We start from the raw sequence: 23538 nt of genomic DNA, 5'->3' as shown, positions 1-23538 counted from the left end.
TAGGGAACACATGCAGAGACTCTCATTTGTCCAAGCCTAGTCTTCTACAACATATTTCCATGAGACAGGGACTTCCAGAACCTTGAGCAAGCTGTCAGCAAGTATGTCCAGGATTCTGCTGTCTCCACCTGCAAACCATGTCCCATCCCAGACATGGAGTTACAAGTGTTCATGTCCTTGCATAGCTTTTACATGGTTTCTGGGAATTTAATTCAGATAGCTATAATACTGAACATTTCATCTAGTTATCATTTCAGTTTGTTTCAGCTCTAGTGAGCTCTTGAGAGATAAAACCACTTTGTATTCTCTGCCCATATCTTCATTTAAAACAGTTCCCCATATTTATATCTTATTCTTATGTAACACTTTACTTTTACAAGCCAAGGTCAGGTGGCCCTGCCTGGCTTATTTTATGACACTCAAGGCATTTATCTATCATAAGTGACTTTTTACATATAGTTAATGTCATACTACATTTTAGAACTGAGTCTGTTTTGAGCACGTTTTTCAGCTCTTCTTGTACTTTGTTTTGAATAATAATAATAATAATAATAATAATAATAGTAATAGTAATAAACTCCAGTAAACCTGCTGCAATAATTTTCCTGGATAAGCGATGTTCTCTCCTACATGAGAAAACTTGGACCTATGCTGGCCATTGTGCATTCAGACTAAGATTGATTTTAGACTTCTTTCTTTGGCTTGACAAATCTTATGGAATCTTAGCAAAATAATTTATAATATCAGGTTTGAAAATAACTGAAGAATGACTTGGAGAGATGGTTCAGTGCTTAGAAGTTGTTGCTCTTCCAGAGGAACTCCCGTTCAGTTTCCGACGTCCTTGCTTGTTGAATTACAAGCAATATAAGGGACCTGAATCCCTCTTCTGGTCTCTGAGAACACAATCATAAACACGGTGGTATTCCTCCAGAGCACACATAGAAACACACACACACACACACACACACACACACACACACACCACACACACACACAAAGATACACACTGAACCGAAATAATAATAACAGGGTTATTTCTTAGTAGGTTATCAATTGAATTATTCAACATTTGTGTAATATTTATTCAATGGTACATAATTATACCTAGAAAATTTTCAGTAAGTTTACTGTGGGGCAGTGGACAGTGTCAGGAAACTTGGTAAGGTTTCACAGGTTGGAAGCCCCAGAATCTCTGAGAGGACAGAGCTTCTCCTGCTTCACCTGCTTCAGACCAGGCCCCTGTCACATGAACACACTCACTAAATAACGATGTGACCTATCGTCACATAGATCAGAAAATAGTTCTCTGTGCTAATGGAGTATCTAGAGGCACTGATGGTTTAATAATAAGCTTGTCTTCCTGAATATCTCTTCCAGCAATAGATATTATTTAATCACTGGTCCATCCTGAGGAGGTTGTAGGCACAAATTTACCGATGAACAATCAATAAACGGTTTGGAACCAAGGACTATCTCTCTCATCAATATCCACCATAGGGAGCTTTGAGAAAGCTTTTGTCTACAGAATTGCACCCCCTCAGAATCCTACAGAATGTTCCTCCACACTCTCTGACTCACCACTGATGAACTAGGCCAGAGTTCCCTATTTCCCTTGACCTGGGCTCCTCCTGAGTCTCTGACCCTCCTCCTTTCTTCCCTCCTAATCTGAGAGTCCCTGGCCCTGGCCTTCTCACAGTCATATAGGCCCAACTCCATTCCCAACTCATCACAACAAAGAGGTGTCTGGATGTCTGGAAGTTTGGGAGCCCTTGGCCTTAGGCTTCTCATTGCCGGCATGTGGACCACAGATTGTCTGTTCCTGACTCCTCTGTGCTGTTACTTGAGGTGACTGGGACTATGCAGGAGTCTGGAATAGACAAAAACAGACAGCTTTGCCCTCCCACATCTAAGGCTGCATTCCCTCAGCCTCCAAGTATTATGTATTATATATTGTAATAAATATAATGATTTGTCTGTGTTAATCACCTTCATTCATAGCTACATCCTGATGGGAAGAAAGGTACATATTCTTTCAAATATGTATAGTTTGAATGTACTATCATAGAGCTACATTATTCTTTCTAAAGTTCATAAAATAGATGAATTAAATATTTGTAGCTAGAAACAATTTCGTTTCTAAGCAGAGCTAGTCCTAGTCATTTTCTATTAGATATAGTTGAAAGATGTACATGCACCTGAAGGAAAGGTATAGTTGACAAGAAGAGAGAGATATGTAAGAAGACTCAGTATTCAAAGAATAACAAAGGAGTTTCAGACATTTTAGTTAAGAGTCAAGGAAAACACATAGACTCTTTTCAAAAACTAGACCTGTGCTTCTTTCTTTTCATTGCAGAGACTCTTGGGTTGGACCCAGAAGTTGCTAAAGTAAACATCTTGGGTTTTCTTGGATGCCTTTCTTCAGTCCAGTACAATCACATAGCACCATTGAAAGCAGCCCTCCGCCATGCTGGCATTGCACCTGTGACTGTTCAAGGAACCTTGACTGAATCCGGATGTGACTCCACTCTAGACTCTGATGTGAATGCAGTGACCACTGTGCATTCTTCATTAGGTACTTCCCAAAGGGTACTCTCTTGAGTTTCCATCACAAACACAACTTCTGTTGTCTTATAGTGATAAAGGGTTTTCCAACAGCACTCAGCATTGGGTCTTGTATAATCATAGGTATTTATGAATTGTAAATGGCTTCTTATATGTTATATCTATCTTAACAAAAACACTTTGGCAGAAAAATTAATAAAGTGATGATTCTGCCTCACAGTTCAAGTGCCTGAACCATCATAGAGGTTTGAAGTAGCAGATCACATCACACGCATAATATGGAAGACAAGAATAATGTATATATGCCAATATCAGGTCATCCTCTACTTATACATTCCGAGATCCCATCCACAGAGTGTTGCCAACCAAAGTGGCAGCTCTTCTTACCTTAAGAAATCAAGAAAATCTATATGAATTCCCATAGGCCTGTTTCCTAGGTAGTTCTAGACTCTGTAAGTTGACAATTAACACTAACCTTCACACAAACAATGGTCATAGGGACAATAGAAGGGTATGAGTACTTGAATAACAATTAATTTAATAAATTTTAAACATGAAATTTAACAATATTTAAATAATGTGAATTTATTTGATTAAAAATAAATAATTAACACATTAACAATGAAATAAACAATACATATGTTTAATATAATTTCACTCTCAGGTGATGAGCATTTATAATTATTGTGTACCTTCAGGTAGTATATATCAAGTATCACGCATGAATGCATAAGATATATATATGTGTATATATATGCATTTCTATATCACTATTGTTTAGGTGGAAACTGATAAGAGGATTTAAATAAATAGATATGCAGGAGTAAGCACACATTTTTGTGGGAAGTATGAGTTAAATGGCAGGGTGATTGTGGATAAAGGCTATGAGCTTGTGCTTCCTGTGTGTAAAAGGCATGACTGTATATGTGCCATTTACTGACCGTAGCAATTAGAAAAGCATTGTGTGACACTATTCCAGAGAAAATCTGAATAAATATCTACTCAACTCAGATCAAGAACTGACAGTCTAAAGCTAGCATAGTACCAAATTCCAGTTGATGAATCATTGAGTTTAATTGGGGCTATGTACAGGACTATGAGTGAGAGTTTACTCATGTGAACATGAATGACTCAAAGACAGATCTTCTTCAAAGCTGACATTAGCATGGATATTGACTGAAACACTGGAGCATACTGAAAACCATGTGGGAGCTCAGCAAGTCAGACAGAGCCTCTCTTCCAGGCAGTCTTGCTAGTCTCTGTCTGTTTCATGCAGCTGTGAGAGTCTGAGAACCTTCTAGGAAGCTTGAAAGATTTAATAGTATCACTAATCAGTCCTTACTGCTTACGTAAGCTTAGGGAAGAAGGGACCTACTGCATCTTGTCAGTTTCAGGTACTTCCTGAAGGTGCTGTGTTGTTTACTGCCGAAATCTTAAGAAATTTCCCTTTAGAACATTCTGAGTCTTAAAATGCTTCCCTGAAGATGGATTGTGTCCACTTCATAAACATTGTTTCATACATGGTAAGGATATTCATTTCCTGCTAGAAAGGTTCCAGATTAGTCAGAAGCTTAAGAAAAAAAGATAAATTATTATTTTACTGCATTAACTTTAATGCATCAGTCTTCAGCTACAGACAGATAGATGAGAGAGAGAGAGAGAGAGAGAGAGAGAGAGAGAGAGAGAGAGAGAGAGAGAAAGCAAGGACAATGTCAGGTGGCAGATGATCATTCTTGATGCAAATGTATAAGCATTGTTATATATTTCTGGTGAGATTTAGCATACTTTCTACTTGGTGAAAACTCACCCTGGATTAGTTAATAAGCATTGTGTGATATCACTCTTAAAAATGGGAGTCCTTACACAATGTAAATATGCAAATTTATATATATATAGATCTATAGTATTACTTCATTAATTTTACAAAGACATTTTAACAAGATGACTAGATGATTAGACAGATGGTAGGTAGATAAATGGTAATTGACAGATGACAGAAAAGTCATAGCCAGATATGTTTATGTATTTATTTTGTGGGAGGCAAAGTTAAAAGTAATATCTAATTTTGAAATTTAATATTAAATGGAGATTAGAAGTGAAGAGGAAATGCTCTTAAAATATATCATCACTGTGATAAAGTCTACTGTGCAGAATATGATTATCAAACATGCTCTTAAATCTGTTACTTTATCAGATCTAAATCATTTTTCTATCATGTCAGTGAACACTGGAGAATTAGAATTAATAAATTAATTATATATGTGTGAATCTATCAACATCGAAACATGTTAGAAATTGATGAATCTGTGTTAACTTCAGAACTATAATGTCAAAAGAAATAGATGTGCTAAGTAAAGTTGGAAGCAATAATAACTGAAGTAAGACAATGAGATCATAGGAACTGAGGACAGTTAAGATTTGAATATTCATTAAGAAGCAGAAGGTATAAGAGGAAATAGGCTTGATATAGAATATGTCAGAGTAAGTAAGTTTAAAGGACATAGGAGGTGGAAGAGCTAAATAACTGGCTTTTCTCCTGGTGTCTCTTCCTCCCTTCCTGACCCATCTTAGCTTCCTTCTTTCTCTCTCCCTCTGCCTCACTGCCTCCCTTCCTACCTTAATGCCCTGAGATCCTCTTGCTCCATTTCTCGTCTCTCCTAGTTATTCTTTCATTTTCCCCTCTGTCTCATTCTACCTCCATAAGACTGTCTTCTTCCTTTCTAGGTGTTTCTATCTTGTTCTATTACTCTTTTCTATCTTCTTTCTTATCTCCTTCCACATTATTCTCTTCTGTCCCTATCTCCTTCCCTGTCCCTTTTCTCCTTTCATTCATCCATTATCCACTCCCTGTCTATCTAACTTTGTTTCTTGCCATCTCTCGGTCCATCTTGATTTCTCCTTCCTTCTTTCTCTCATCTTTCACTACAGTGTAAGATCAGGGACACACTCTCCTACAGAGTAAGTTAATTCCTAGCCTTGGATAGATGAGATTCCATTTTGAAAGGAAAATAAATTCACTAGAGCAATGGCTCAGAGGTAAAGAGCACCCACTAAACAGCAGCTCTCTTAGTTAGAGCTACTTTGAGATGATAATTTTTCCAAAGCCTTCAGTTGTTCTTGTTAGTAGACTGTTGCACTAAATCTCCAACACCAATATGTAAATGCAAAGAACAATCAGTTATAATATTTATAAGCTGCATGCCTAGATTGTGCAGGTATACCACTACACCACTCTCTTTCCCAGCAATGAGATCCCTTGCTCCTACAGCTTTTCAAGCCATGTTGTTCTTTTTTTTTTTTTTTTTAAATTAACTTGAGTATTTTTTATTTACATTTCGGATGTTATTCCCTTTCCCAGTTTCCAGGCCAACATCCCCCAAATCCCTCCCCCTCCCCTTCTTTATGGGTGTTCCCCTCCCCATCCTCCACCCATTACCGCCCTACCCCAATAATCACATTCACTAGGGTTCAGTCTTGGCAGGACCAAGGGCTTCCCCTTCCACTGATGATCTTACTAGGCTATTCAATGCTACCTATGAGGTCAGAGTCCAGGGTCAGTCCATGTATAGTCTTTGGGTAGTGGTTTAGTCCCTGGAAGCTCTGGTTGCTTGGCATTGCTGTTCGTATGGGGTCTCAAGCCCCTTCAAGTTCTTCCAGTCCTTTCTCTGATTCCTTCAATGGGGGTCTTGTTCTCAGTTAGGTGGTTTACTGCTGGCATTCGCCTCTGTATTTGCTATATTCTGGCTGTGTCTCTCATGAGAGATCTACATCCAGCTCCTGTCAGCCTGCACTTCTTTGCTTCATGCATCTTGTCTAATTGGGTGGCTGTATATGTATGGGCCACATGTAGGGCAGGCTCTGAATGGGTGTTCCTTCTGTCTCTGTTTTAATCTTTGCCTCTCTATTCCCTGCCAAGGGTATTCTTGTTCCCCTTTTAAAGGAGGAGTGAAGCATTCACATTTTGATCATCCATCTTGAGTTTCATGTGTTCTATGCATCTATGGTAATTCAAGCATTTGAGCTAATAGCCACTTATCAATGAGTGCATACCATGTGTGTTTTTCTGTGATTGGGTTACCTCACTCAGGATGATATTTTCCAGTTCCATCCATTTGGCTATGAATTTCATAAAGTCATTGTTTTCGATAGCTGAGTAATATTCCGTTGTGTGGATGTACCACATTTCTGTATCCATTCCTCTGTTGAAGGGCATCTGGGTTCTTTCCAGCTTCTGGCTATTATAAATAAGGCTGCTATGAACATAGTGGAGCACGTGTCTTTGTTATATGTTGGGGCATCTTTTGGGTATATGCTCAAGAAAGGTATAGCTGGGTCCTCAGGCAGTTCAATGTCCAATTTTCTGAGGAACCTCCTGACTGATTTCCAGAGTGGTTTTACCAGTTTCCAATCCAATGGAGGAATGTTCTTCTTTGTCCACATCCTCGCCATTATTTGCTTTCACCTGAGTTTTTGATCTTAGCCATTCTCACTGGTGTGAGGTGAAATCTCAGGGTTGTTGTGATTTGCATTTTTCTTATGACTAAAGATGTTGAACATTTCTTTAGATCCTTCTCAGCCATTTGCCATTCCTCAGCTGTGAATTCTTTGTTTAGCTCTGAACCCCATTTTTTAATAGGGTTATTTGTCTCCCTGCGGTCTAACTCCTTGAGTTCTTTGTATATTTTGTATATAAGCCCTCTATCTGTTGTAGGATTGGTAAAGATCTTTTCCCAATCTGTTGGTTGCTGTTTTGTCCTAACCACAGTGTCCTTTGCCTTACAGAAGCTTTGAAGTTTTATGAGATCCCATTTGTCGATTCTTGATCTTAGAGCATAAGCCATTGGTGTTTTGTTCAGGAAATTTTTTCCAGTGCCCATGTGTTCGAGATGCTTCCCCAGTTTTTCTTCTATTAGTTTGAGTGTATCTGGTTTGATGTGGAGGTCCTTGATCCACTTGGACTTAAGCATTGTACAGGGTGATAAGCATGGATTGATCTGCATTCTTCTACATGTTGACCTCCAGTTGAACCAGCACCATTTGCTGAGGTTGTTTATCAGCTTTAGTAGTTCTCTGGTGGGACTTTTGGGATCACTTAAATGTACTATCATATCATCTGCAAATAGTGATATTTTGACTTCTTCTTTTCCAATCTGTATCCCCTTGATTTCCTTTTGTTGTCTGATTGCTCTGGCTAGAAATTCAAGAACTATATTGAATAAGTTCGGAGAGAGTGGGCAGCCTTGTCTAGTCCCTGATTTTAGTGGGATTGCTTCAAGTTTCTCTCCAGTTAGTTTAATGTTAGCAACTGGTTTGCTGTATATGGCTTTTACTATGTTTAGGTATGGGCCTTGAATTCCTATCTGTTCCATCTTTCACCTCCTTGTCCTCTGTCTTCCTCTCTCTACTTCATCTTCTAATCTCTCTTTCCTCCTACATCTCTTCCCTGCTCTCAAAAACTTCCAGGCCCATCTTTCCTTTTCACTGCCCAATGACAGTCTGTAGCCTTTATTTGACCAGTTAAAATGGGGAAAGATTCACATGAAGTCATCTGAGTATGTGATCCACACTTCATCAGAGCAGCCCCTCTTAAGGAAGCAGAATTAGAATTAGCATTAAAATACAAAGAGCCACAGGGCACTTAACAATTCTAGACACTGGTAATTGTAAAGAGAAAGAATGCACTGAGGCAAAAAGGAATGTGTGTTTGAAGGATTTGGCAGTGTTCAGTCTTAGGAATTTTTTAACAAAACTGAATATTAAGTGAATGACTGAAGGTGCATGGGCCAGAAAGCACACTCACCTAGTACCAGGCTATGTCAAAACTTATTTATATACTGATGTGGTCATGCATTATGTGTTTAAACAGTGCATTTTATTCATCTTTAAATATTTATAAGATGAATGTATATACATGTCATGAAACATGTAGAAGTGAAAGGACAAGGATTTGGGAATCATGTTGCTCCTTCATTTGTTTCAGAGGCATAGCCTAACTTGTTCTATACATGATATAAATATGTGACCAGCTATTCCTTCCCAAGGCTTACAATCCAGAGATGTAGAATTTACCTTTTTATGCAGTATCTGAGATTTAACTCAGATCATCATTTTTAATGCCATTTATTTCAGTTTCTTTCAAAGGCTTCTTCTTACCACATTGCAGAAATCTTGTTACAAGTCATAGATGTGCATTGTATATTCTCTCCATCTGGTTGACTGAAGGGTCAAGTTTACCTTCTGTGTCTATTGCTTTTTCTAGAACCCATTGGAAAGAGAGATGAGCGAGAACCACTCACAGACACAGTCCAAAGTGACTCAGCAGTCATTGGAGGTAATCTGTCTTCATTATTGAAAGCAGGAAAGATATCTATGATCCTGTTCTCTGAAGAAAGTTGCCTGAAGCCTTCCTTACCCATGATTACACAGTTTTCAGAATCAGGCACTCTCTGTTCAACGCTTTGCCTCTTTAGGCATGGTACAAGATTAACCACATACTCTCCTCTAGTTACACCAGCTCGCTGGCTTCATTCTATCTCAAATTTAATAGACAGCTGAGTTCTGAGCCAACAGCTGGAACATTCACTGATAGACATCCAGTTGTCACTTCTAAAACACAACCAAAACAGTCAAGTAAAATTATGTGCTGAAAGAAGTCACATTGGTTCAGACAAATGGACAGAGCTGCAGTATTTTCAGTTTTCCTTCACTCAGTTATTCGTGGTAGATCTATGGAGCAAGGTGAAGCCTACATGACTGAAGTTCTATATCTAGCAGTACGACTGTTTGTGGATTTAGAGCTTGCCTGCTCTGTTTATAGCTCAATCCCCTATCACCTCCCCCTTCTTTATGGTTTTGAAACAGCCTGTTGGCCTCACCTTACACCACTCTTCATTCTGTCTCACCTTATCTAATGCCTGCCATAATTTGATGTCTCCATCTGCATCTTGTAACATGAACTGTCTCCCAAGTTTAGTTTAATGTAAGGTGCCTGGGATATGAAAATTCATTGATGATTCATTACCCTATCATATTTCAACCCTGGATCCTGGCAACTGGGATGAATGAATTTACACCAGATGGAGTTTATTAAAATCAGTAGAAGTCTTTCATTTCACTCCCATTTCATTATTCCCAGCTCTGGATCAGACCTGTACTAAATATATAGGTACAGGGTGAGAGATAGTGTTACAGCCTTCATAGAATGAGGATATTAGGAAGGACAGAGAAACCTGTACAGAGGTAGCAGCAAAGGAAGACATTCCAAAAAGAATGGGAATGGAAGAAGTCCATTACAGTAGTATACCAGAACAGTAGAAGCACAACCATTCCTTTGGGAAGTCCTTCAGAAATCCATGTGAGCTGAATGCCTATCCAGGTATGAGGATGGGACTTGATATTTATTTGAAATCAATAAATGTCATTGAGAATTCTATAGTTCTTTTTCTGTTTTTAACTCTTCATTTGATAAGGAGAGACTGGGTGTTTTGCCTCCTGCACTAATTCTCAAGTAACATAGAGTCTCTCTGAGAGTTGGAAGACTATCAAAGCCCCGCAGGATTTCCTATGAAGCTTGCCCAGGTGCCAGACAGCAGCAAGACCTTCAAACTAGCAGCACAAAAGAAGCAACCTCTCTACATTTTAAATTAACATTTCATGATTCAAAGTCATTTCTTGCCACCCAGATTAGACTATCATCTTTGATACTGTATTTTGTCTTGTTTTAAAATATCTAGAAAATATGGTACAAAATGAGTTTAAAATATATGATAAAAGTAAATAGTCTTATTTATTCTCACAGATGTTGAAATTGGGGGAATACAAGTCTATATATTCAATTGTCTAGTATCTATTCATATAAACAGTGGCATTTAGGCAAACAAATTTTTATCAAGGTTAAACAATGGCCAAAAATATGTGTCTAAAATACATACTTTTCTCACTAGTTAGACAACTTAGAAAATATGAACTATGAAACTATGTATTCTTTAAAAGAATACATTTATTTTTGACAAATAAAACTTCAATGTTCTGCATTCTATCCTAAAACAAAAGGATATGTGTTCTTCTCACCACCTCATAGTAATTTCTCTAAAATTGACTATATAATGAGTCATAAAACAGGCCTCAACAGATACAGAAAGATAGAAATAATCCCATGCATCCTATCAGACCACAGGCTAAAGCTGGTCTTCAATAAAAATAAGGAAAGAATGGCAACATATACATGGAAGTTAAATAATGCTCTACTCAGTGATAACATGGTCAAGGAAGAAATAAAGAAAGAAATTAAACACTTCTTAGAATTTAATGAAAAAGATGATACAACATACCCAAACTTATGGGACACAATGAAAGCTGTGCTTAGAGGAAAACTCATAGCTCTGAGGGCTTGCAGAGAGAAACAGGAGAGAGCATATATCAGCAGCTTGACAGAACACATAAAAGCTCTAGAAGAAAAAGAAGCAAATCCACACAGGAGGACTAGAAGGCAGGAAATAATCAAACTCAGAGCTGAAATCAACCAAGTAGAAAGAAAAAGGACTATACAAAGAATCAAGAGAATGAATAGCTGGTTTTTTGAGAAAATCAACAAGATAGATAAACCCTTAGCCAGACTAACCAGAGGGCACAGAGAGTGTGTCCACATTAACAAAATCAGAAATGAAAAGGGAGACATAACAACAGAATCAGAGGAAATTCCAAAAATCATCAGATCCTACTACAAAAGTCTATATTCAAAAAAACTTGTAAATCTGGAGGAAATGGAAAATTTCCTAGACAGATACCAGCTACCAAAGATACATCAGGAACAGATAAACCATTTAAACAACCCTATAACTGCTAAAGATATAGAAACAGTCATTAAAAGTTTCCCAACCAAAATGAACCCAGATCCAGATGGGTTCAGTGCAGAATTCTATCAGACCTTCATAGAAGACCCAATACCAATTCTATACATACTATTCTACAAAATTGAAACAGATGGAGCATTCATCCTTCTATGAACCACACAAATGTGTGGTTATACATAAACCACATAAAGACTCAACAAAGAAAGAGAACTTCAGACCAATTTCTCTTATGAATATCAACACAAAAGTATTCAATAAAATTCTTGCAAACCGAATGCAAGAACACATCAAACCCATCATCCATCATGATCAAGTAGGCTTCATCCAGGTACGCAGGGATAGTTCAATAAACAGAAAACCATCAACTTAATCCTCTATATAAACAAACTGAAAGATAAAAACCACATGATCATTTCATTAGATGCTGAGAAAGCATTTGACAAAATTCAACACCCCTTCATGATAAAAGTCCTGGAAAGAACAGGAATTCAAGTCCCATAACCAAACTTACTAAAAGCCATATACAGCAAACCAGTAGCTAATGTTAAACTAAACTGAGAGAAACTTAAAGCAATCCCACTAAAATCAGGGACTACACAAGGTTGCCCGTTCTCATCCTACTTATGCAATATAGTTCTCGAAGTCCTAGCCAGCACAGACAGGAAAAGGAGATCAAAGGGATACAGACGAGAAAGGAAGAAGTCAAAATACCACTATTTGCAGATGATATGATAGTATATTTAAGTGATCCCAAAAGTTCCACCAGAGAACTACTATACCTGATAAGCACCTTCAGCAAAGTGGATGGGTATAAAATTAACTCAAATAAATCGGTAGCCTTCCTCCTACACAAAAGAGAAACAAGCCGAGAAAGAAATTAGGGAAATGACACCCTTTATAATAGTCCCAAATAATAAAAAATACCTTGGTGTGACTTTAACCAAGCAAATGAAAGATCTGTTTGATAAGAACTTAAAACTCTGAAGAAAGAAATTGAAGATCTCAGAAGATGGAAAGATCTCCCATGCTCATGGATTGCCAGGATTAAAATAGTAAAAATGGCCATTTTACCAAAAGCGATCTACAGATTCAATGCAATCCCCATCAAAATTTCAATCCAATTATTCAGAGAGTTAGACAGAACAATTTGCAAATTCATCTGGAATAAAAAAAACCCCAGGATAGCTAAAATTAACCTCTACAATAAAAGCAGTTCCGGGGGAATCACTATTCCTGAACTCAAGCAGTATTACAGAGCAATAGTGATAAAAACTGTATGGTATTGGTACAGAGACAGACAGATAGACTAGTGGAATAGAATTGAAGACACAGAAATGGACCCGCACACATATGATCACTTGATTTTTGACAAAGGAGCCAAAATCATCCAATGGAAGAAGGATAGCATTTTCAGCAAATGGTGCTCATTCAACTGGAGGTCAGCATGTAGTTGAATGCAGATCGATCCATTCTTATTACCCTGTAAAATGCTTAAGTCCAAGTGGATCAAGGACCTCCACATCAAACCAGGTAAACTCAAACTAAGAGAAGAAAAATGTGGAACAATCTCAAACAAAACACCAATGGCTTATGCTCTAATATCAATAATCGATAAATGGGATCTCATAAATCTACAAAGCTTCTGTAAGTCAAAGGATGCTGCTGTCAGGACAAAATGGCAAACAACAGATTAGAAAATGATCTTTACCAATCCTACAACTGATAGAGGGCTTATATCCAAAATATATAAAGAACTCATGAAGTTAGACTGCTGAGAGACAAATAACCCTATCAAAAAATGGGGTTCAGAGCTACGCAAAGAATGCACAGCTGAGGAATGCCGAATGGCTGAGAATCACCTAAAGAAATGTTCAACATCTTTAGTCATAAGGGAAATGCAAATCACAATAACCCTGAGTTTTCACCTCACACCAGTGAGAATGGCTAAGATCAAAAACTCAGGTGAAATCAAATGCTGGCGAGGATGTGGACAAAGAGGAACACTCCTCCATTGGATTGGAAACTGGTAAAACCACTCTGGAAATCAGTGTGGAGGTTCCTCAGAAAATTGGACATTGAACTACCTGAGCACCCAGCTATTCCTCTCTTGGGCATATACCCAAAAGATGCCCCAATATATTACAAAGACACATGTTCCACTACGTTCATAGCAACCTTATTTATAATAGCCAGAAGCTGGAAAGAACCCAGATGCCCTTCAACAGAGGAATGGATACAGAAAATGTGGTACATCCACACAATGGAATATTACTCAGCTATCAAAAATAATGACTTTATGAAATTCATAGCCAAATGGATGGAACTGGAAAATATCATCCTGAGTGAGGTAACCCAATCACAGAAAAACACACATGGTATGCACTCATTAACAAGTCGATATTAGCCCAAATGCTTGAATTACCCTAAATGCACAGAACACATGAAACTCAAGAAGGATGATCAAATATCGAATGCTTCACTCCTTCTTTACAAGGAAACAAGAATACCCTTGGAAAGGAATAGGGAGGCAAAGTTTAGAACAGATGCAGAAGGAACACCCATTCAGAGCCTGCCCCACATGTGGCCCATACATATACAGCCACCCAATTAGATAAGATGGATGAAGCAGAGAAGTGCAGGCCGACAGGAACTGGATGTAGATCTCTCCCAAGAAATACAGCCAGAAACAGGAAATACATAGGCAAATGCCATCATTAAACCACTGAACTGAGAACGGGACTCCCGAAGAAGGAATCAGAGAAAGGACTGAAAGAGCTTGAAGGGGCTTGAGACCCCATATGAACAACAATGCCAACCAACCAGAGCTTCCAGAGACAATGCCACTACGCAAAGACTATTCATGGATTGACCCTGGGCTCCACTGCAAAGGTAGCAATGAATAGCCTAGTAAGAGCACTAGTGAAAGGGGAATCCCTTGGTCCTGCCAAGACTGAACCCCAGTATATGTGATTGTTGGGGGAATGTGGTAATGGTGGGGGATGGGGAGGGGAATAAAAGGTGAGGGGGAGGGGTTAGGTGGTTGTTTGCCTGGACACAGGAAATGGAATAACATTTGAAATGTAAATAAGAAATACCCATTGTAATAGAGATGGAGAAAAAAAAACTTCAATTTTCTGTCACTATTAACTATCTTTTTTGTGCACATGCTTTGTCTTGCTGACTGTGTTGATTTTTGGTTCATTCATTTTTAAATAATGTCTCTCTTGGTAGCTGAGAATGATGAAATGACCAAGATTGCAAGACATTTTTTAGACTTTGCCTCCAAACAAATTGGAAGGCAAGATTAGAGTCCTGAAAGTCGTTTTTGTCATTAACATAAGTACTAAGGCATCCATGCACATATACACACTCATATACAGAGAAAGATAGAGGGAGAGAGGAGAGGGAGGAGAGGGAGAGGGGAGAGGGAGAGGGAGGGGAGGGAGGGAGGGGAGGGAGGAGAGAGAGAGAGAGAGAGAGAGAGAGAGAGAGAGAGAGAGAGAGAGAGAGAGAGAGAGAGACTGGCATGATCATGGGATTCTTGGCAATGCTTAATGTATTTAAATTATTTGGAGACTGGGATTGATCCCTAACAGCAACAGCAACTACAAATTACTAAGAAACTACACAGATCAATTATTGTTTCAACTCCACATTTATTTTTCGCTTATCAACATAACCTTCTAAAAGAAATACCCTTTCACCCTCAGTACTGTCCTTCCAGGAAATTTAAACAGAAACTGAAGGTCAAGTGGTTCTGAGCAAGTCTTTACTTTGGTACAGAGTAGATTTGCTTTGTGTGCCTTGTTTTGTTTTGTTTTCAACAATGTTTGTCCTTCTTTATACTGATTTTTCCCAGTGACCACTTTTGTGTTCCCCTTTCTTTTAATACAGGTATCATAGCAGTGGTGACATTTGTCACTTTTTGTGTAATCGGAATCATGATCTGCTTCCTTTATCAACATAAGCAGTCACACTGCACCAATCAGACGAAGGAGACATTGAGAAATGCCATTGACTTGCAAAACACAGCCAGCGAGTGCAAACGGGAATACTTCATCTGAACCATAGCAGGATTACCTGGTCTGCCTTTTTTTTTTTTTTTTTTTTTTTTTTTTTTTTTTTTTTTTATTAACTTGAGTATTTCTTATATACATTTCGAAAGTGTTATTCCCTTTCCCGGCTTCCGCAAACATCCCCCCCCCTGCCTTTTTTTAAACTGTTTTCTCTCTCTTTTCTCTTCTCTTTCCTGTCTTGTAATTTAGGGATTCTCTTTCTCTCACTTACCATTGATTTTCTGGAACACACATGATCCACCAGAAACACCAATCTCCTTTACCCAGCTTATGAGCTCAGGTAGTTGTAGCTACTGTAGTCCTTTGACATATGTGTCATTGTGAAAATGACCAATGGAGACACAGACTTTTCTATTTTAAACAAGAAATAGTCACATGTGCCTCTCTTTGTAGTCCAGTTTCTAAACTTCACTCATTAGTTTCTTAGGTACTTGGTCTTGCAACCGTACATTAGCATTGAGTTCTGTGGTGTGTGTCTTTAACAATCATTCCTGCCTAATACCTTATTGTTATATATTTCACCTTTATGGGAGAAAATGGAGTTTGTCTGTGACAAAGAAAGCAGTGTTAACTCTTTCTTTAAGCAGTGTGTTTATCAAGGAGCCCAATAGAGTAGGAAGGTAGGTATGAGGGAATGTAAATTCACCTTGGAAAGTAACATTGATTCTCAATGCCCTGTGAGAAAGGGGCATTGGGAGATATTATGTCACAAAGAAATACATTTAAAACTGAGAAAACTTTGTGTGTGCGTGTGTGTGTTTGTGTGTGTGTGTGTTTGTGTGTGTGTGTGTGTGTGTCTATGATGTGTATTCATCATAACCAGACTTGAAATAAAAATCTAAAATAGTTCCATGAAATGTCTTAGGCCATCTTAAGTCAGCATCTAAAAAAACTGAAGAAAAAAAACAAAAACAAAGAAATCGAAAGCACTGAATGAACAAGAAGATCTATCAACAAAATTTATGTCTGATGATCCAATCAAGAAAGTTCAAGTAAGAGAACAGTGTGAAGGTTAGTAGGATTCACGTTTTAGAACTCATGTAATGAGTTCACTCTGACAACTGAGCTTTTTTCTAAGAGCAAGGGCCTGGCTGGTTTGTGGGCAGATGTTGTCACCACCAGATCAGAGGATTAAGTCCTTAGCTTGTAAAGCACATCACATTTTATACCTGCACTCACATACACATAGGTGTCCCATGCACTTGACTTTATTTGCCTAAAGAAGTCAGTAAAGCATCTCAGGCTTTTGGTTCTTTTGGTAGTAAAGCATATATTTCACTCAAAGAAGTCACTTGAATATATTAATTGTATATAATCCTGGTTATTTTATGGTGACAATATTCTTAACTCTGTCCTTGGACCACCTTAGAGAAAAGATAAGGAGGAACTATTTAAACACTTTAGGACCTAGTTACTGCTAGAGGAAAGATCCTTAATGAGAAAGTACTAGTCAGTTCATGTTGCATGGTAGGTCTGACTTATGGAGTAGCTACTTAACAGTGAGTAGGGAATCTATCTTCTTAGTAAATGTCCTTGCCCTTCACTGTCTAGCACTTCTCTGGAAAAGGAGATCCAACACAAGCTTTATCCAGTTTTGAATTTATTGCATTTCTTCCCTCTAAAGTTACAGAGGTAAAGATTGAGTGTGACGCAACTATGAGAGATACTCCTAAGTATATGTTCTTTCCTTAAAAGTTTCTATGAATTCTGACATACCCTCTTCCTCTTTAGAATATTCTTATTTATTATAGTAAATTTATTGAAAGCATCTCTAATAAGCATGCTCTTTTCAATTTTTCTATCATTAATAATAGAAATGATTGTCTAATAAAATGAGACATATTGAGAGTCTACTTCCTTCTTTTCCTTTATCTCAGTTCTACAAATCCTACTTTTGAATTTTCTTACCTCTATAAAATGCCGTACAAATAACTTTATTGATTTGCTGCATATTCCTCTGTTACCAGAAATAAATGCTTTTCTTAAGTTTAGCTCTAATCATCTATAATAGTGACATGACAAGTAAAGTAAGAGTATTCACACTGGAAGAGTTGTTTTACTAGAGTCCTTAGAAGCAAGTACCATATTTTGCTGCCATGATATTCATGGATATAAATAAAGTTACAAAACAATTCCATGTGTATAATTCCCTAGTAAAATTAGATCTATTTACTGATAATCATGAATGGAAATGCAAAAAGCCTGCCTTTGCCCTTGGAATAGCACACATTCTACTGTCTTCAATCTGGGATGTGAAGGCTATTCAGACATGTAAACAAAATGTATGATATATGCCAAGTTGGTGCATTATTGTAAGTTATCTCAGGGCTGAATCAGAATTTCCACACAATTCCATACCACACATCACGTGAAAATCTGTTAATCCTCACCCTCATACAATGAGTGACATCAAAGTGAGCATCAGGGGTCAGTATGGGGGCAGTGAAGATCTATTGGTTTCTGTATGTATTCAATTATGTTGTAGAAACAGAAATCTACTCATGGCAGCAGAAAACAGAGACCAAGGACTATATATAGTTAATGTGTAAACCATTTCCAGTAGTTTCTAGAAATGAATACATTTCTGGACTATTCTTAGAATTTTGCATCTTATTTATTAATCTACCAGATGAACCCTTGATTTCTCTTCATCAAGCTACCTAGGCGTCCATACAAACAAATGTCTACAGAAGGTGGTAAATTAACTCTTTGAACAAAGAAAGAACAAATCATCCTTATATCAACCACAATGTTTTTGGATAGGTTTACTACATATCTATGGCTAGTCTGGGACTCTTTGATAAATCAGGTGCTTGTAAACACTCAGAGAAAACCACCTGACACTGCCATGGTTTAATCCATCATCTCTGCCTATATCAGATACATTTGAAAGGTTGACAAATTTTCTATATTATTGTTAAGGCATTCCAAATATATGCCTCTGCATTTAGAAGACCCATGTAATGTCTCTAGGCAGAAAACAATAGTCTATACTTCCGCCAACCTCTGGAATCCACTTATGCCATGGGTTTTTAAATATCTTTTAAGCTGCTTCGTAGTTTAACATCTTTAACTCGCCACACTCTGCCCTAAAGAACTAATTGACTATATTTTTGGAAATCTCTGAGAACAAGAAATCATCTATTAAGTGAATAATTAATAAGTGTTTTGTCCTTATAAATGAGGTCATATTTATGTGTCTGATATAGATATTTCTATTAGAAAGTTTATGCATACTCCCTCTCCATACTATATCACCTTAATTACAAGACTCACACTGGGAAGGTACATTTGAAGCATCCTCCTGTTATCTATTGGCATGGACTCCAATCTATGGAACTGTTGTTTTAGTGTGTTTGTCTACCAACCTCTTCATTTCTTTTGAATTCCCTAGAGCTAAAATCTATAAATACTATTATATCAACCATCTGTCAAGAAACTTCTGGACATCTACATTTTCCTGCTCCTCATTGTTCCTGAAATCATTGCTTGGGTATGCTTGTCCCTCAACTGTCCTCCAGGTCTTGTTTCAATTAATACATAAACATGCAATGTTGCTCCTGAAAGTAGCAAAGGTGGATAATGGAAGGGCGGTTCAGGCAAATGTGAACATGCTTCAGTTATTGAAGGATGGCTGAATGCTGTTTCATGTCTCTCACACAGATTAGAAATGATTTATTTAAAAGATTCATACTTTATCTGAAGCACTTCTGTATACCAGTTCATGAGGATTTCTCAGTGTATCTTTGACTTTACCCAAAGTCTTCCTCATGTCATTTGTTCAGAAAATGTTTCTGTTTCTTTTTTTCATCTCTGTAATCAAAAAGTCTAAACAGTTGGTCTATTTAAAAGGGGAGAATGTATAACACACACACACACACACACACACACAGACAAACATACACACAAACATACACACACACACACACACACACGCACACACACACAAAACATACCCTTACACACACATACAAAGATATGAAGGGAGGAAGAAGGAAAGACAAAAAAGAGAGAGACAGACAAGGAGACAGAGACAGAGAGATTAAAATTAGTAGGGCTATTTTTCAAATATTATCTAGGAAACTGTAGGATCAGCACTTTGTTTTAGAAATTCTTTAAATGCATCAGGCAAAGTTCTCATGATTGGCTTTGCTATTTTTGAGTGAATCTTCCCCTCCTCTTACTTATCACTAAGGTACTCTATGGAAGAGCAAGTAGCATATTTTGTAGTGAAACAGTGAAATTTATATGCTAGTACATTATTATTTGTAAAGTTTACAATCTACAAAGTGGTTAAGTAAAAATGAGAAAGACTTAAGTAACAGTGGGCTTTTCTGCTAGAGCTGAATTGATAGGATTTAGTCAAGGAGAAAAGGAATATACATAAAACAGGTAATGTCTGTTAGAGGTGAAGATTCCCAAATCTTCCACTGTTAAGTAAAGGATTTTGTTTTATTCTGGCTCCTAACTAAGGAGTGTTTTTCATGCATTTGTCTTACACCTTAGGTAAGAGGAAACATTACAGGGCTTGAATGAGAAATATTTTACTTATCCACATACAGCATTTTCATTCTACCCTCATGATTTTAAAGTACATTAGGACAGTGCAGGTATGCTTTGGAATTATCACCACAATGAATGTATCTGCCCAGGGTGAGTACCATAATTGCTGCTTTGAGTAAAATAAACTATTATCAAGACTCTCAGGTCCATTTCCCTTAATCAAATGCTCCATGGATGGAAGAAAAGATATGTTGGAGTTACTCTAGTGTCTTTCCTCCCCCTTAATTGGTCATACTGTCTTGGCATCTATAATGAGAGAAAGCTGTGAAAGTATCGATCCACTATAGCATATACTTCAGACAGACAACACCTAACACTCTCTGAGCACTTTTCCATTGATGCTCCTAGTACACAAGTCAAAGTTGCATCAAAGAACAGACTGATATTATGAAGCTTGCCTCAAGTTATAATAAAGTTAATGTGTGCCAATGATTACAGTCTGGTCAAAATTTTATTATCATTGTATAGTTCCATACTTTAAATCCCAAGAGTAAACCTCAGAGGACCTTAAAAAGGCATGGGGTAAGCAGAACATGGCTCTGTCACCTTGAAGCCTCCTTGAATGACTGCCCCTGACGGAGACATTTTCATTGTAAACTTAGAGGATAACTGAAAGAGCCTCTGCCTAGTTATACTTGCATATTATAGTCAGCCATATCCCAATGACATAAATGAAGTGCTAGCTTAATTGCTTCTCTTTGAATGGCAGTAACAAGTATAATCTTGTCCTGCATTAAATTCTTTTGCACAATAAGGAAAGTAAATAACCATACCTTGCTTAAAGTAGTGTGGTTTAATCATGAGAATGACTTTGTATTTGTTGAAGATGAATGCCAGTAATTTTCTCCTGAACTTGGCAGTAGACAGGTTTCCTAATTTCCTATAATTTCTTTAAAAAACATATTCTACTGCTACCTAGCCTATAGCAGGGAAGTAGAACATAATGAAATTAAGACACGCAACATAGCACATTCTATTTATACCAAATATAGTAAGAAAAATTCCCATTTGGTTCATGAAATTTCAAAAATTCCTAAGAAAAATAATTATCATTTTAATTTTAAATGAGATATTAGAGTCTTTCTGGCATTGTCTTTCTTTCCTTGGAAGAATGAGAGGTCAGGGAGATAACTTTTAGAAAGTGAATAGCAAATTATAGAAGTACTTTGTACAAATGTAAGCACAACAGAGGCAAAGAGACCATTTTTCTTTTTCTGGATATTATGTCTTTTGTTCCTGTAACAGAATCTTCAGTCTCATGTGATGTTGTATTATTCCAAGTCTGTTATATAGGTAATGTAACATATTTTAATTCATTGTATGGGGAAAATTAAAGTTAACCTTATATTTCTTTGTTTTCTATGTTACTTGCTGTACAGAAGAATTACCTGTAAATGTTGTATATTTAATAAAGAGAACATTTTGTATTCTTTTGTGTGGATCACACATTTGTTTTTCTATGTTCTTTGGTTAATGAAGAATCAAGTAATTAATCAGTCAATGCTTACTTTGATTTCTTTTATCATTCACTACAATGAGAGAAACACACACACACACATATGCACACACAAAAGAAGACAAGACTTCTACATTTTTTCAATGTAGCTAAAAATAGAAGTACTATCTAGGTTTCTCTCATGTTTAACTGATTTGTTCCAAACTGCATGTCAAGCAAAAAAGTGCACCTGAGGAAGCTCAATGATTTAGTAAAAAGATTTCTGAACCATGATGACTTCAGCATCTCATAGATATGTATTGTCCTAGTGACCTGTTCTTAGTATCCACATATATTACCTCAACTTTTCGTCTTCTTTTGCCTATATTTATGCCTTATGGAAGCCTGTTACTTAGCAATAGCTCTATGTTTGAAAAATTAGAGGTACATTGCTCCAAAATAGAATTGTTATCCTATAGTATTTATCTAGATTTGTGATTATTAGTCATCTGTTAAACATAGACTTGTACATAAAGAAAACTGAATGTGGTTTAATGGCCTGGTGACATAGATCAGTTGGTAAAGTGCTTCCTAGTATGCATAAGAATCCAGTGCATGATAGCAACCCTTAAATAAATAGGTCATTGTGAGGCGCACATATAATTACTATATTGCTCAGGGTAGAAAGGCAGGAGAAATAAAAGGTCCAAGTTCATCATTGGTTAAAAAAGTGAGAATGAGGCCAGTCTGACCTACAGAATACTGATTCATACAAAGAGAAACAGAAACTCTATAAGTGGTATTGTCTGTTAATCAGAACACTTACAAAATCCTTAAGCTGGTCAGTCTTAAAGAGACTTACAGAGAGCAGGCGTGAAGCAGGAGAAAGACGGAGCTAAAACTTGTAAATAATGTAGCACTGGAAATAACAGGCATTGTTTTTCTTCTCAGTGCTTCTCAGTACAGAAAAACCTCAATGAGGTTTCCTAATAGAATGGAGGAGAACATGGGAGAAAAGAGAATCTAAAGATTGGATGGGTAGTTGATTGACACAACAAATGAATAGGAAAAAAAATGTATTTGTAGTGTGTAGTAGAATAGAGGCTATTATTTAAAGGAAATTGGCTACATGGAATTCATTTGGAAATATTCAGAGAATTTTTTTGAAAGTCATAATAAAGAGTGTGGCAAAGTAATTTGGATGTTTGTTAATGGGACAAAGAAATAGAGAACTTCATGGATCAAGGCTTAGAACCACACATTTTAAGAGTTGTATGGTAAATCCAGTTTTTTTTCATCTTTTCTTTTCTTTTCTCTTTTTCTTTCTTTCTTTCTTTCCTCTTTTTTTTTAACAAAATATCTAAGTATTGTGCCACCTCGTTTTGTGACTCAGAATGAATTAAGCACCGAAATCACCAGTTTTTCTATTAAAATTTGACAAAAAAATCTTCACAGATCTGGAAGAGCAAATTAAAGAATTCTTGTAGATGACTTAGCCAAATGTACACTAACTGGGGTCCTCCATAGGCTACTTAACATTAACTCTGTATGTGTGATTGTGTGGGTGTATACATCCCATGCGTGCACATAGGCCTGTGGAGGGCTATATCTCTCAACCACTCTATATAATATTTTATAATACATATTCTCTCATTGAACTCTCACCTGGAGTGTCAAGTCCTGATTGATGAGGGAAGGGACAGCATGATGCCATTTCCCTCCCTTGTAGGGAAGACAGCAGAAGATGGGTCTCCATGAGTGCTGATGGCTTCTGTAGATGTGGTGCTTGTTTTCAGAATAATGTACATAATGCTCCTTCTTTTGAAAATGCTCTCCCTGCCAATGTTAATGACTCCATTATAATTCCAAGCAACATAACTTCAGAAGGCGTGGGTATGTCTAATGTTCCTCAGGAAATTGATAAATTCTGTTATCTTTAAGACAGCCCTTAAGGCTGTAGAAAAAAATCTCTGAAAATGTGAGTTCAAAAATGTATAAGTTTTCAACTACACAAAATATAAGGATGTGATATGAATTGAATGACTAGCTT

General features: G+C 37.2%; 1 protein-coding gene across 1 annotated transcript in view; it reads left to right on the top strand.

Annotated features, from left to right (window-relative positions):
- LOC116911635 (contactin-associated protein like 5-1) overlaps nt 1–16224 on the top strand; it is a 910869-nt gene extending 894645 nt beyond the window's left edge. The window contains exons 22-25 of the mRNA XM_032915594.1: nt 2354–2572; nt 8822–8893; nt 15309–15504; nt 15625–16224. Coding sequence (XP_032771485.1) covers nt 2354–2572; nt 8822–8893; nt 15309–15478 — 461 coding nt within the window. The 3' untranslated portion in view covers nt 15479–15504; nt 15625–16224. The remainder of the gene's footprint in view (nt 1–2353; nt 2573–8821; nt 8894–15308; nt 15505–15624) is intronic.
- The last annotated feature ends 7314 nt before the right edge of the window (nt 16225–23538 follow it).

The sequence above is a fragment of the Rattus rattus genome, chromosome 10 (assembly GCF_011064425.1).
Source record: "Rattus rattus isolate New Zealand chromosome 10, Rrattus_CSIRO_v1, whole genome shotgun sequence".
Lineage (NCBI taxonomy): Eukaryota > Metazoa > Chordata > Mammalia > Rodentia > Muridae > Rattus > Rattus rattus.
Note: the sequence above shows the minus strand (reverse complement) of the source record. Positions and strands in the feature narration are given on the sequence as shown.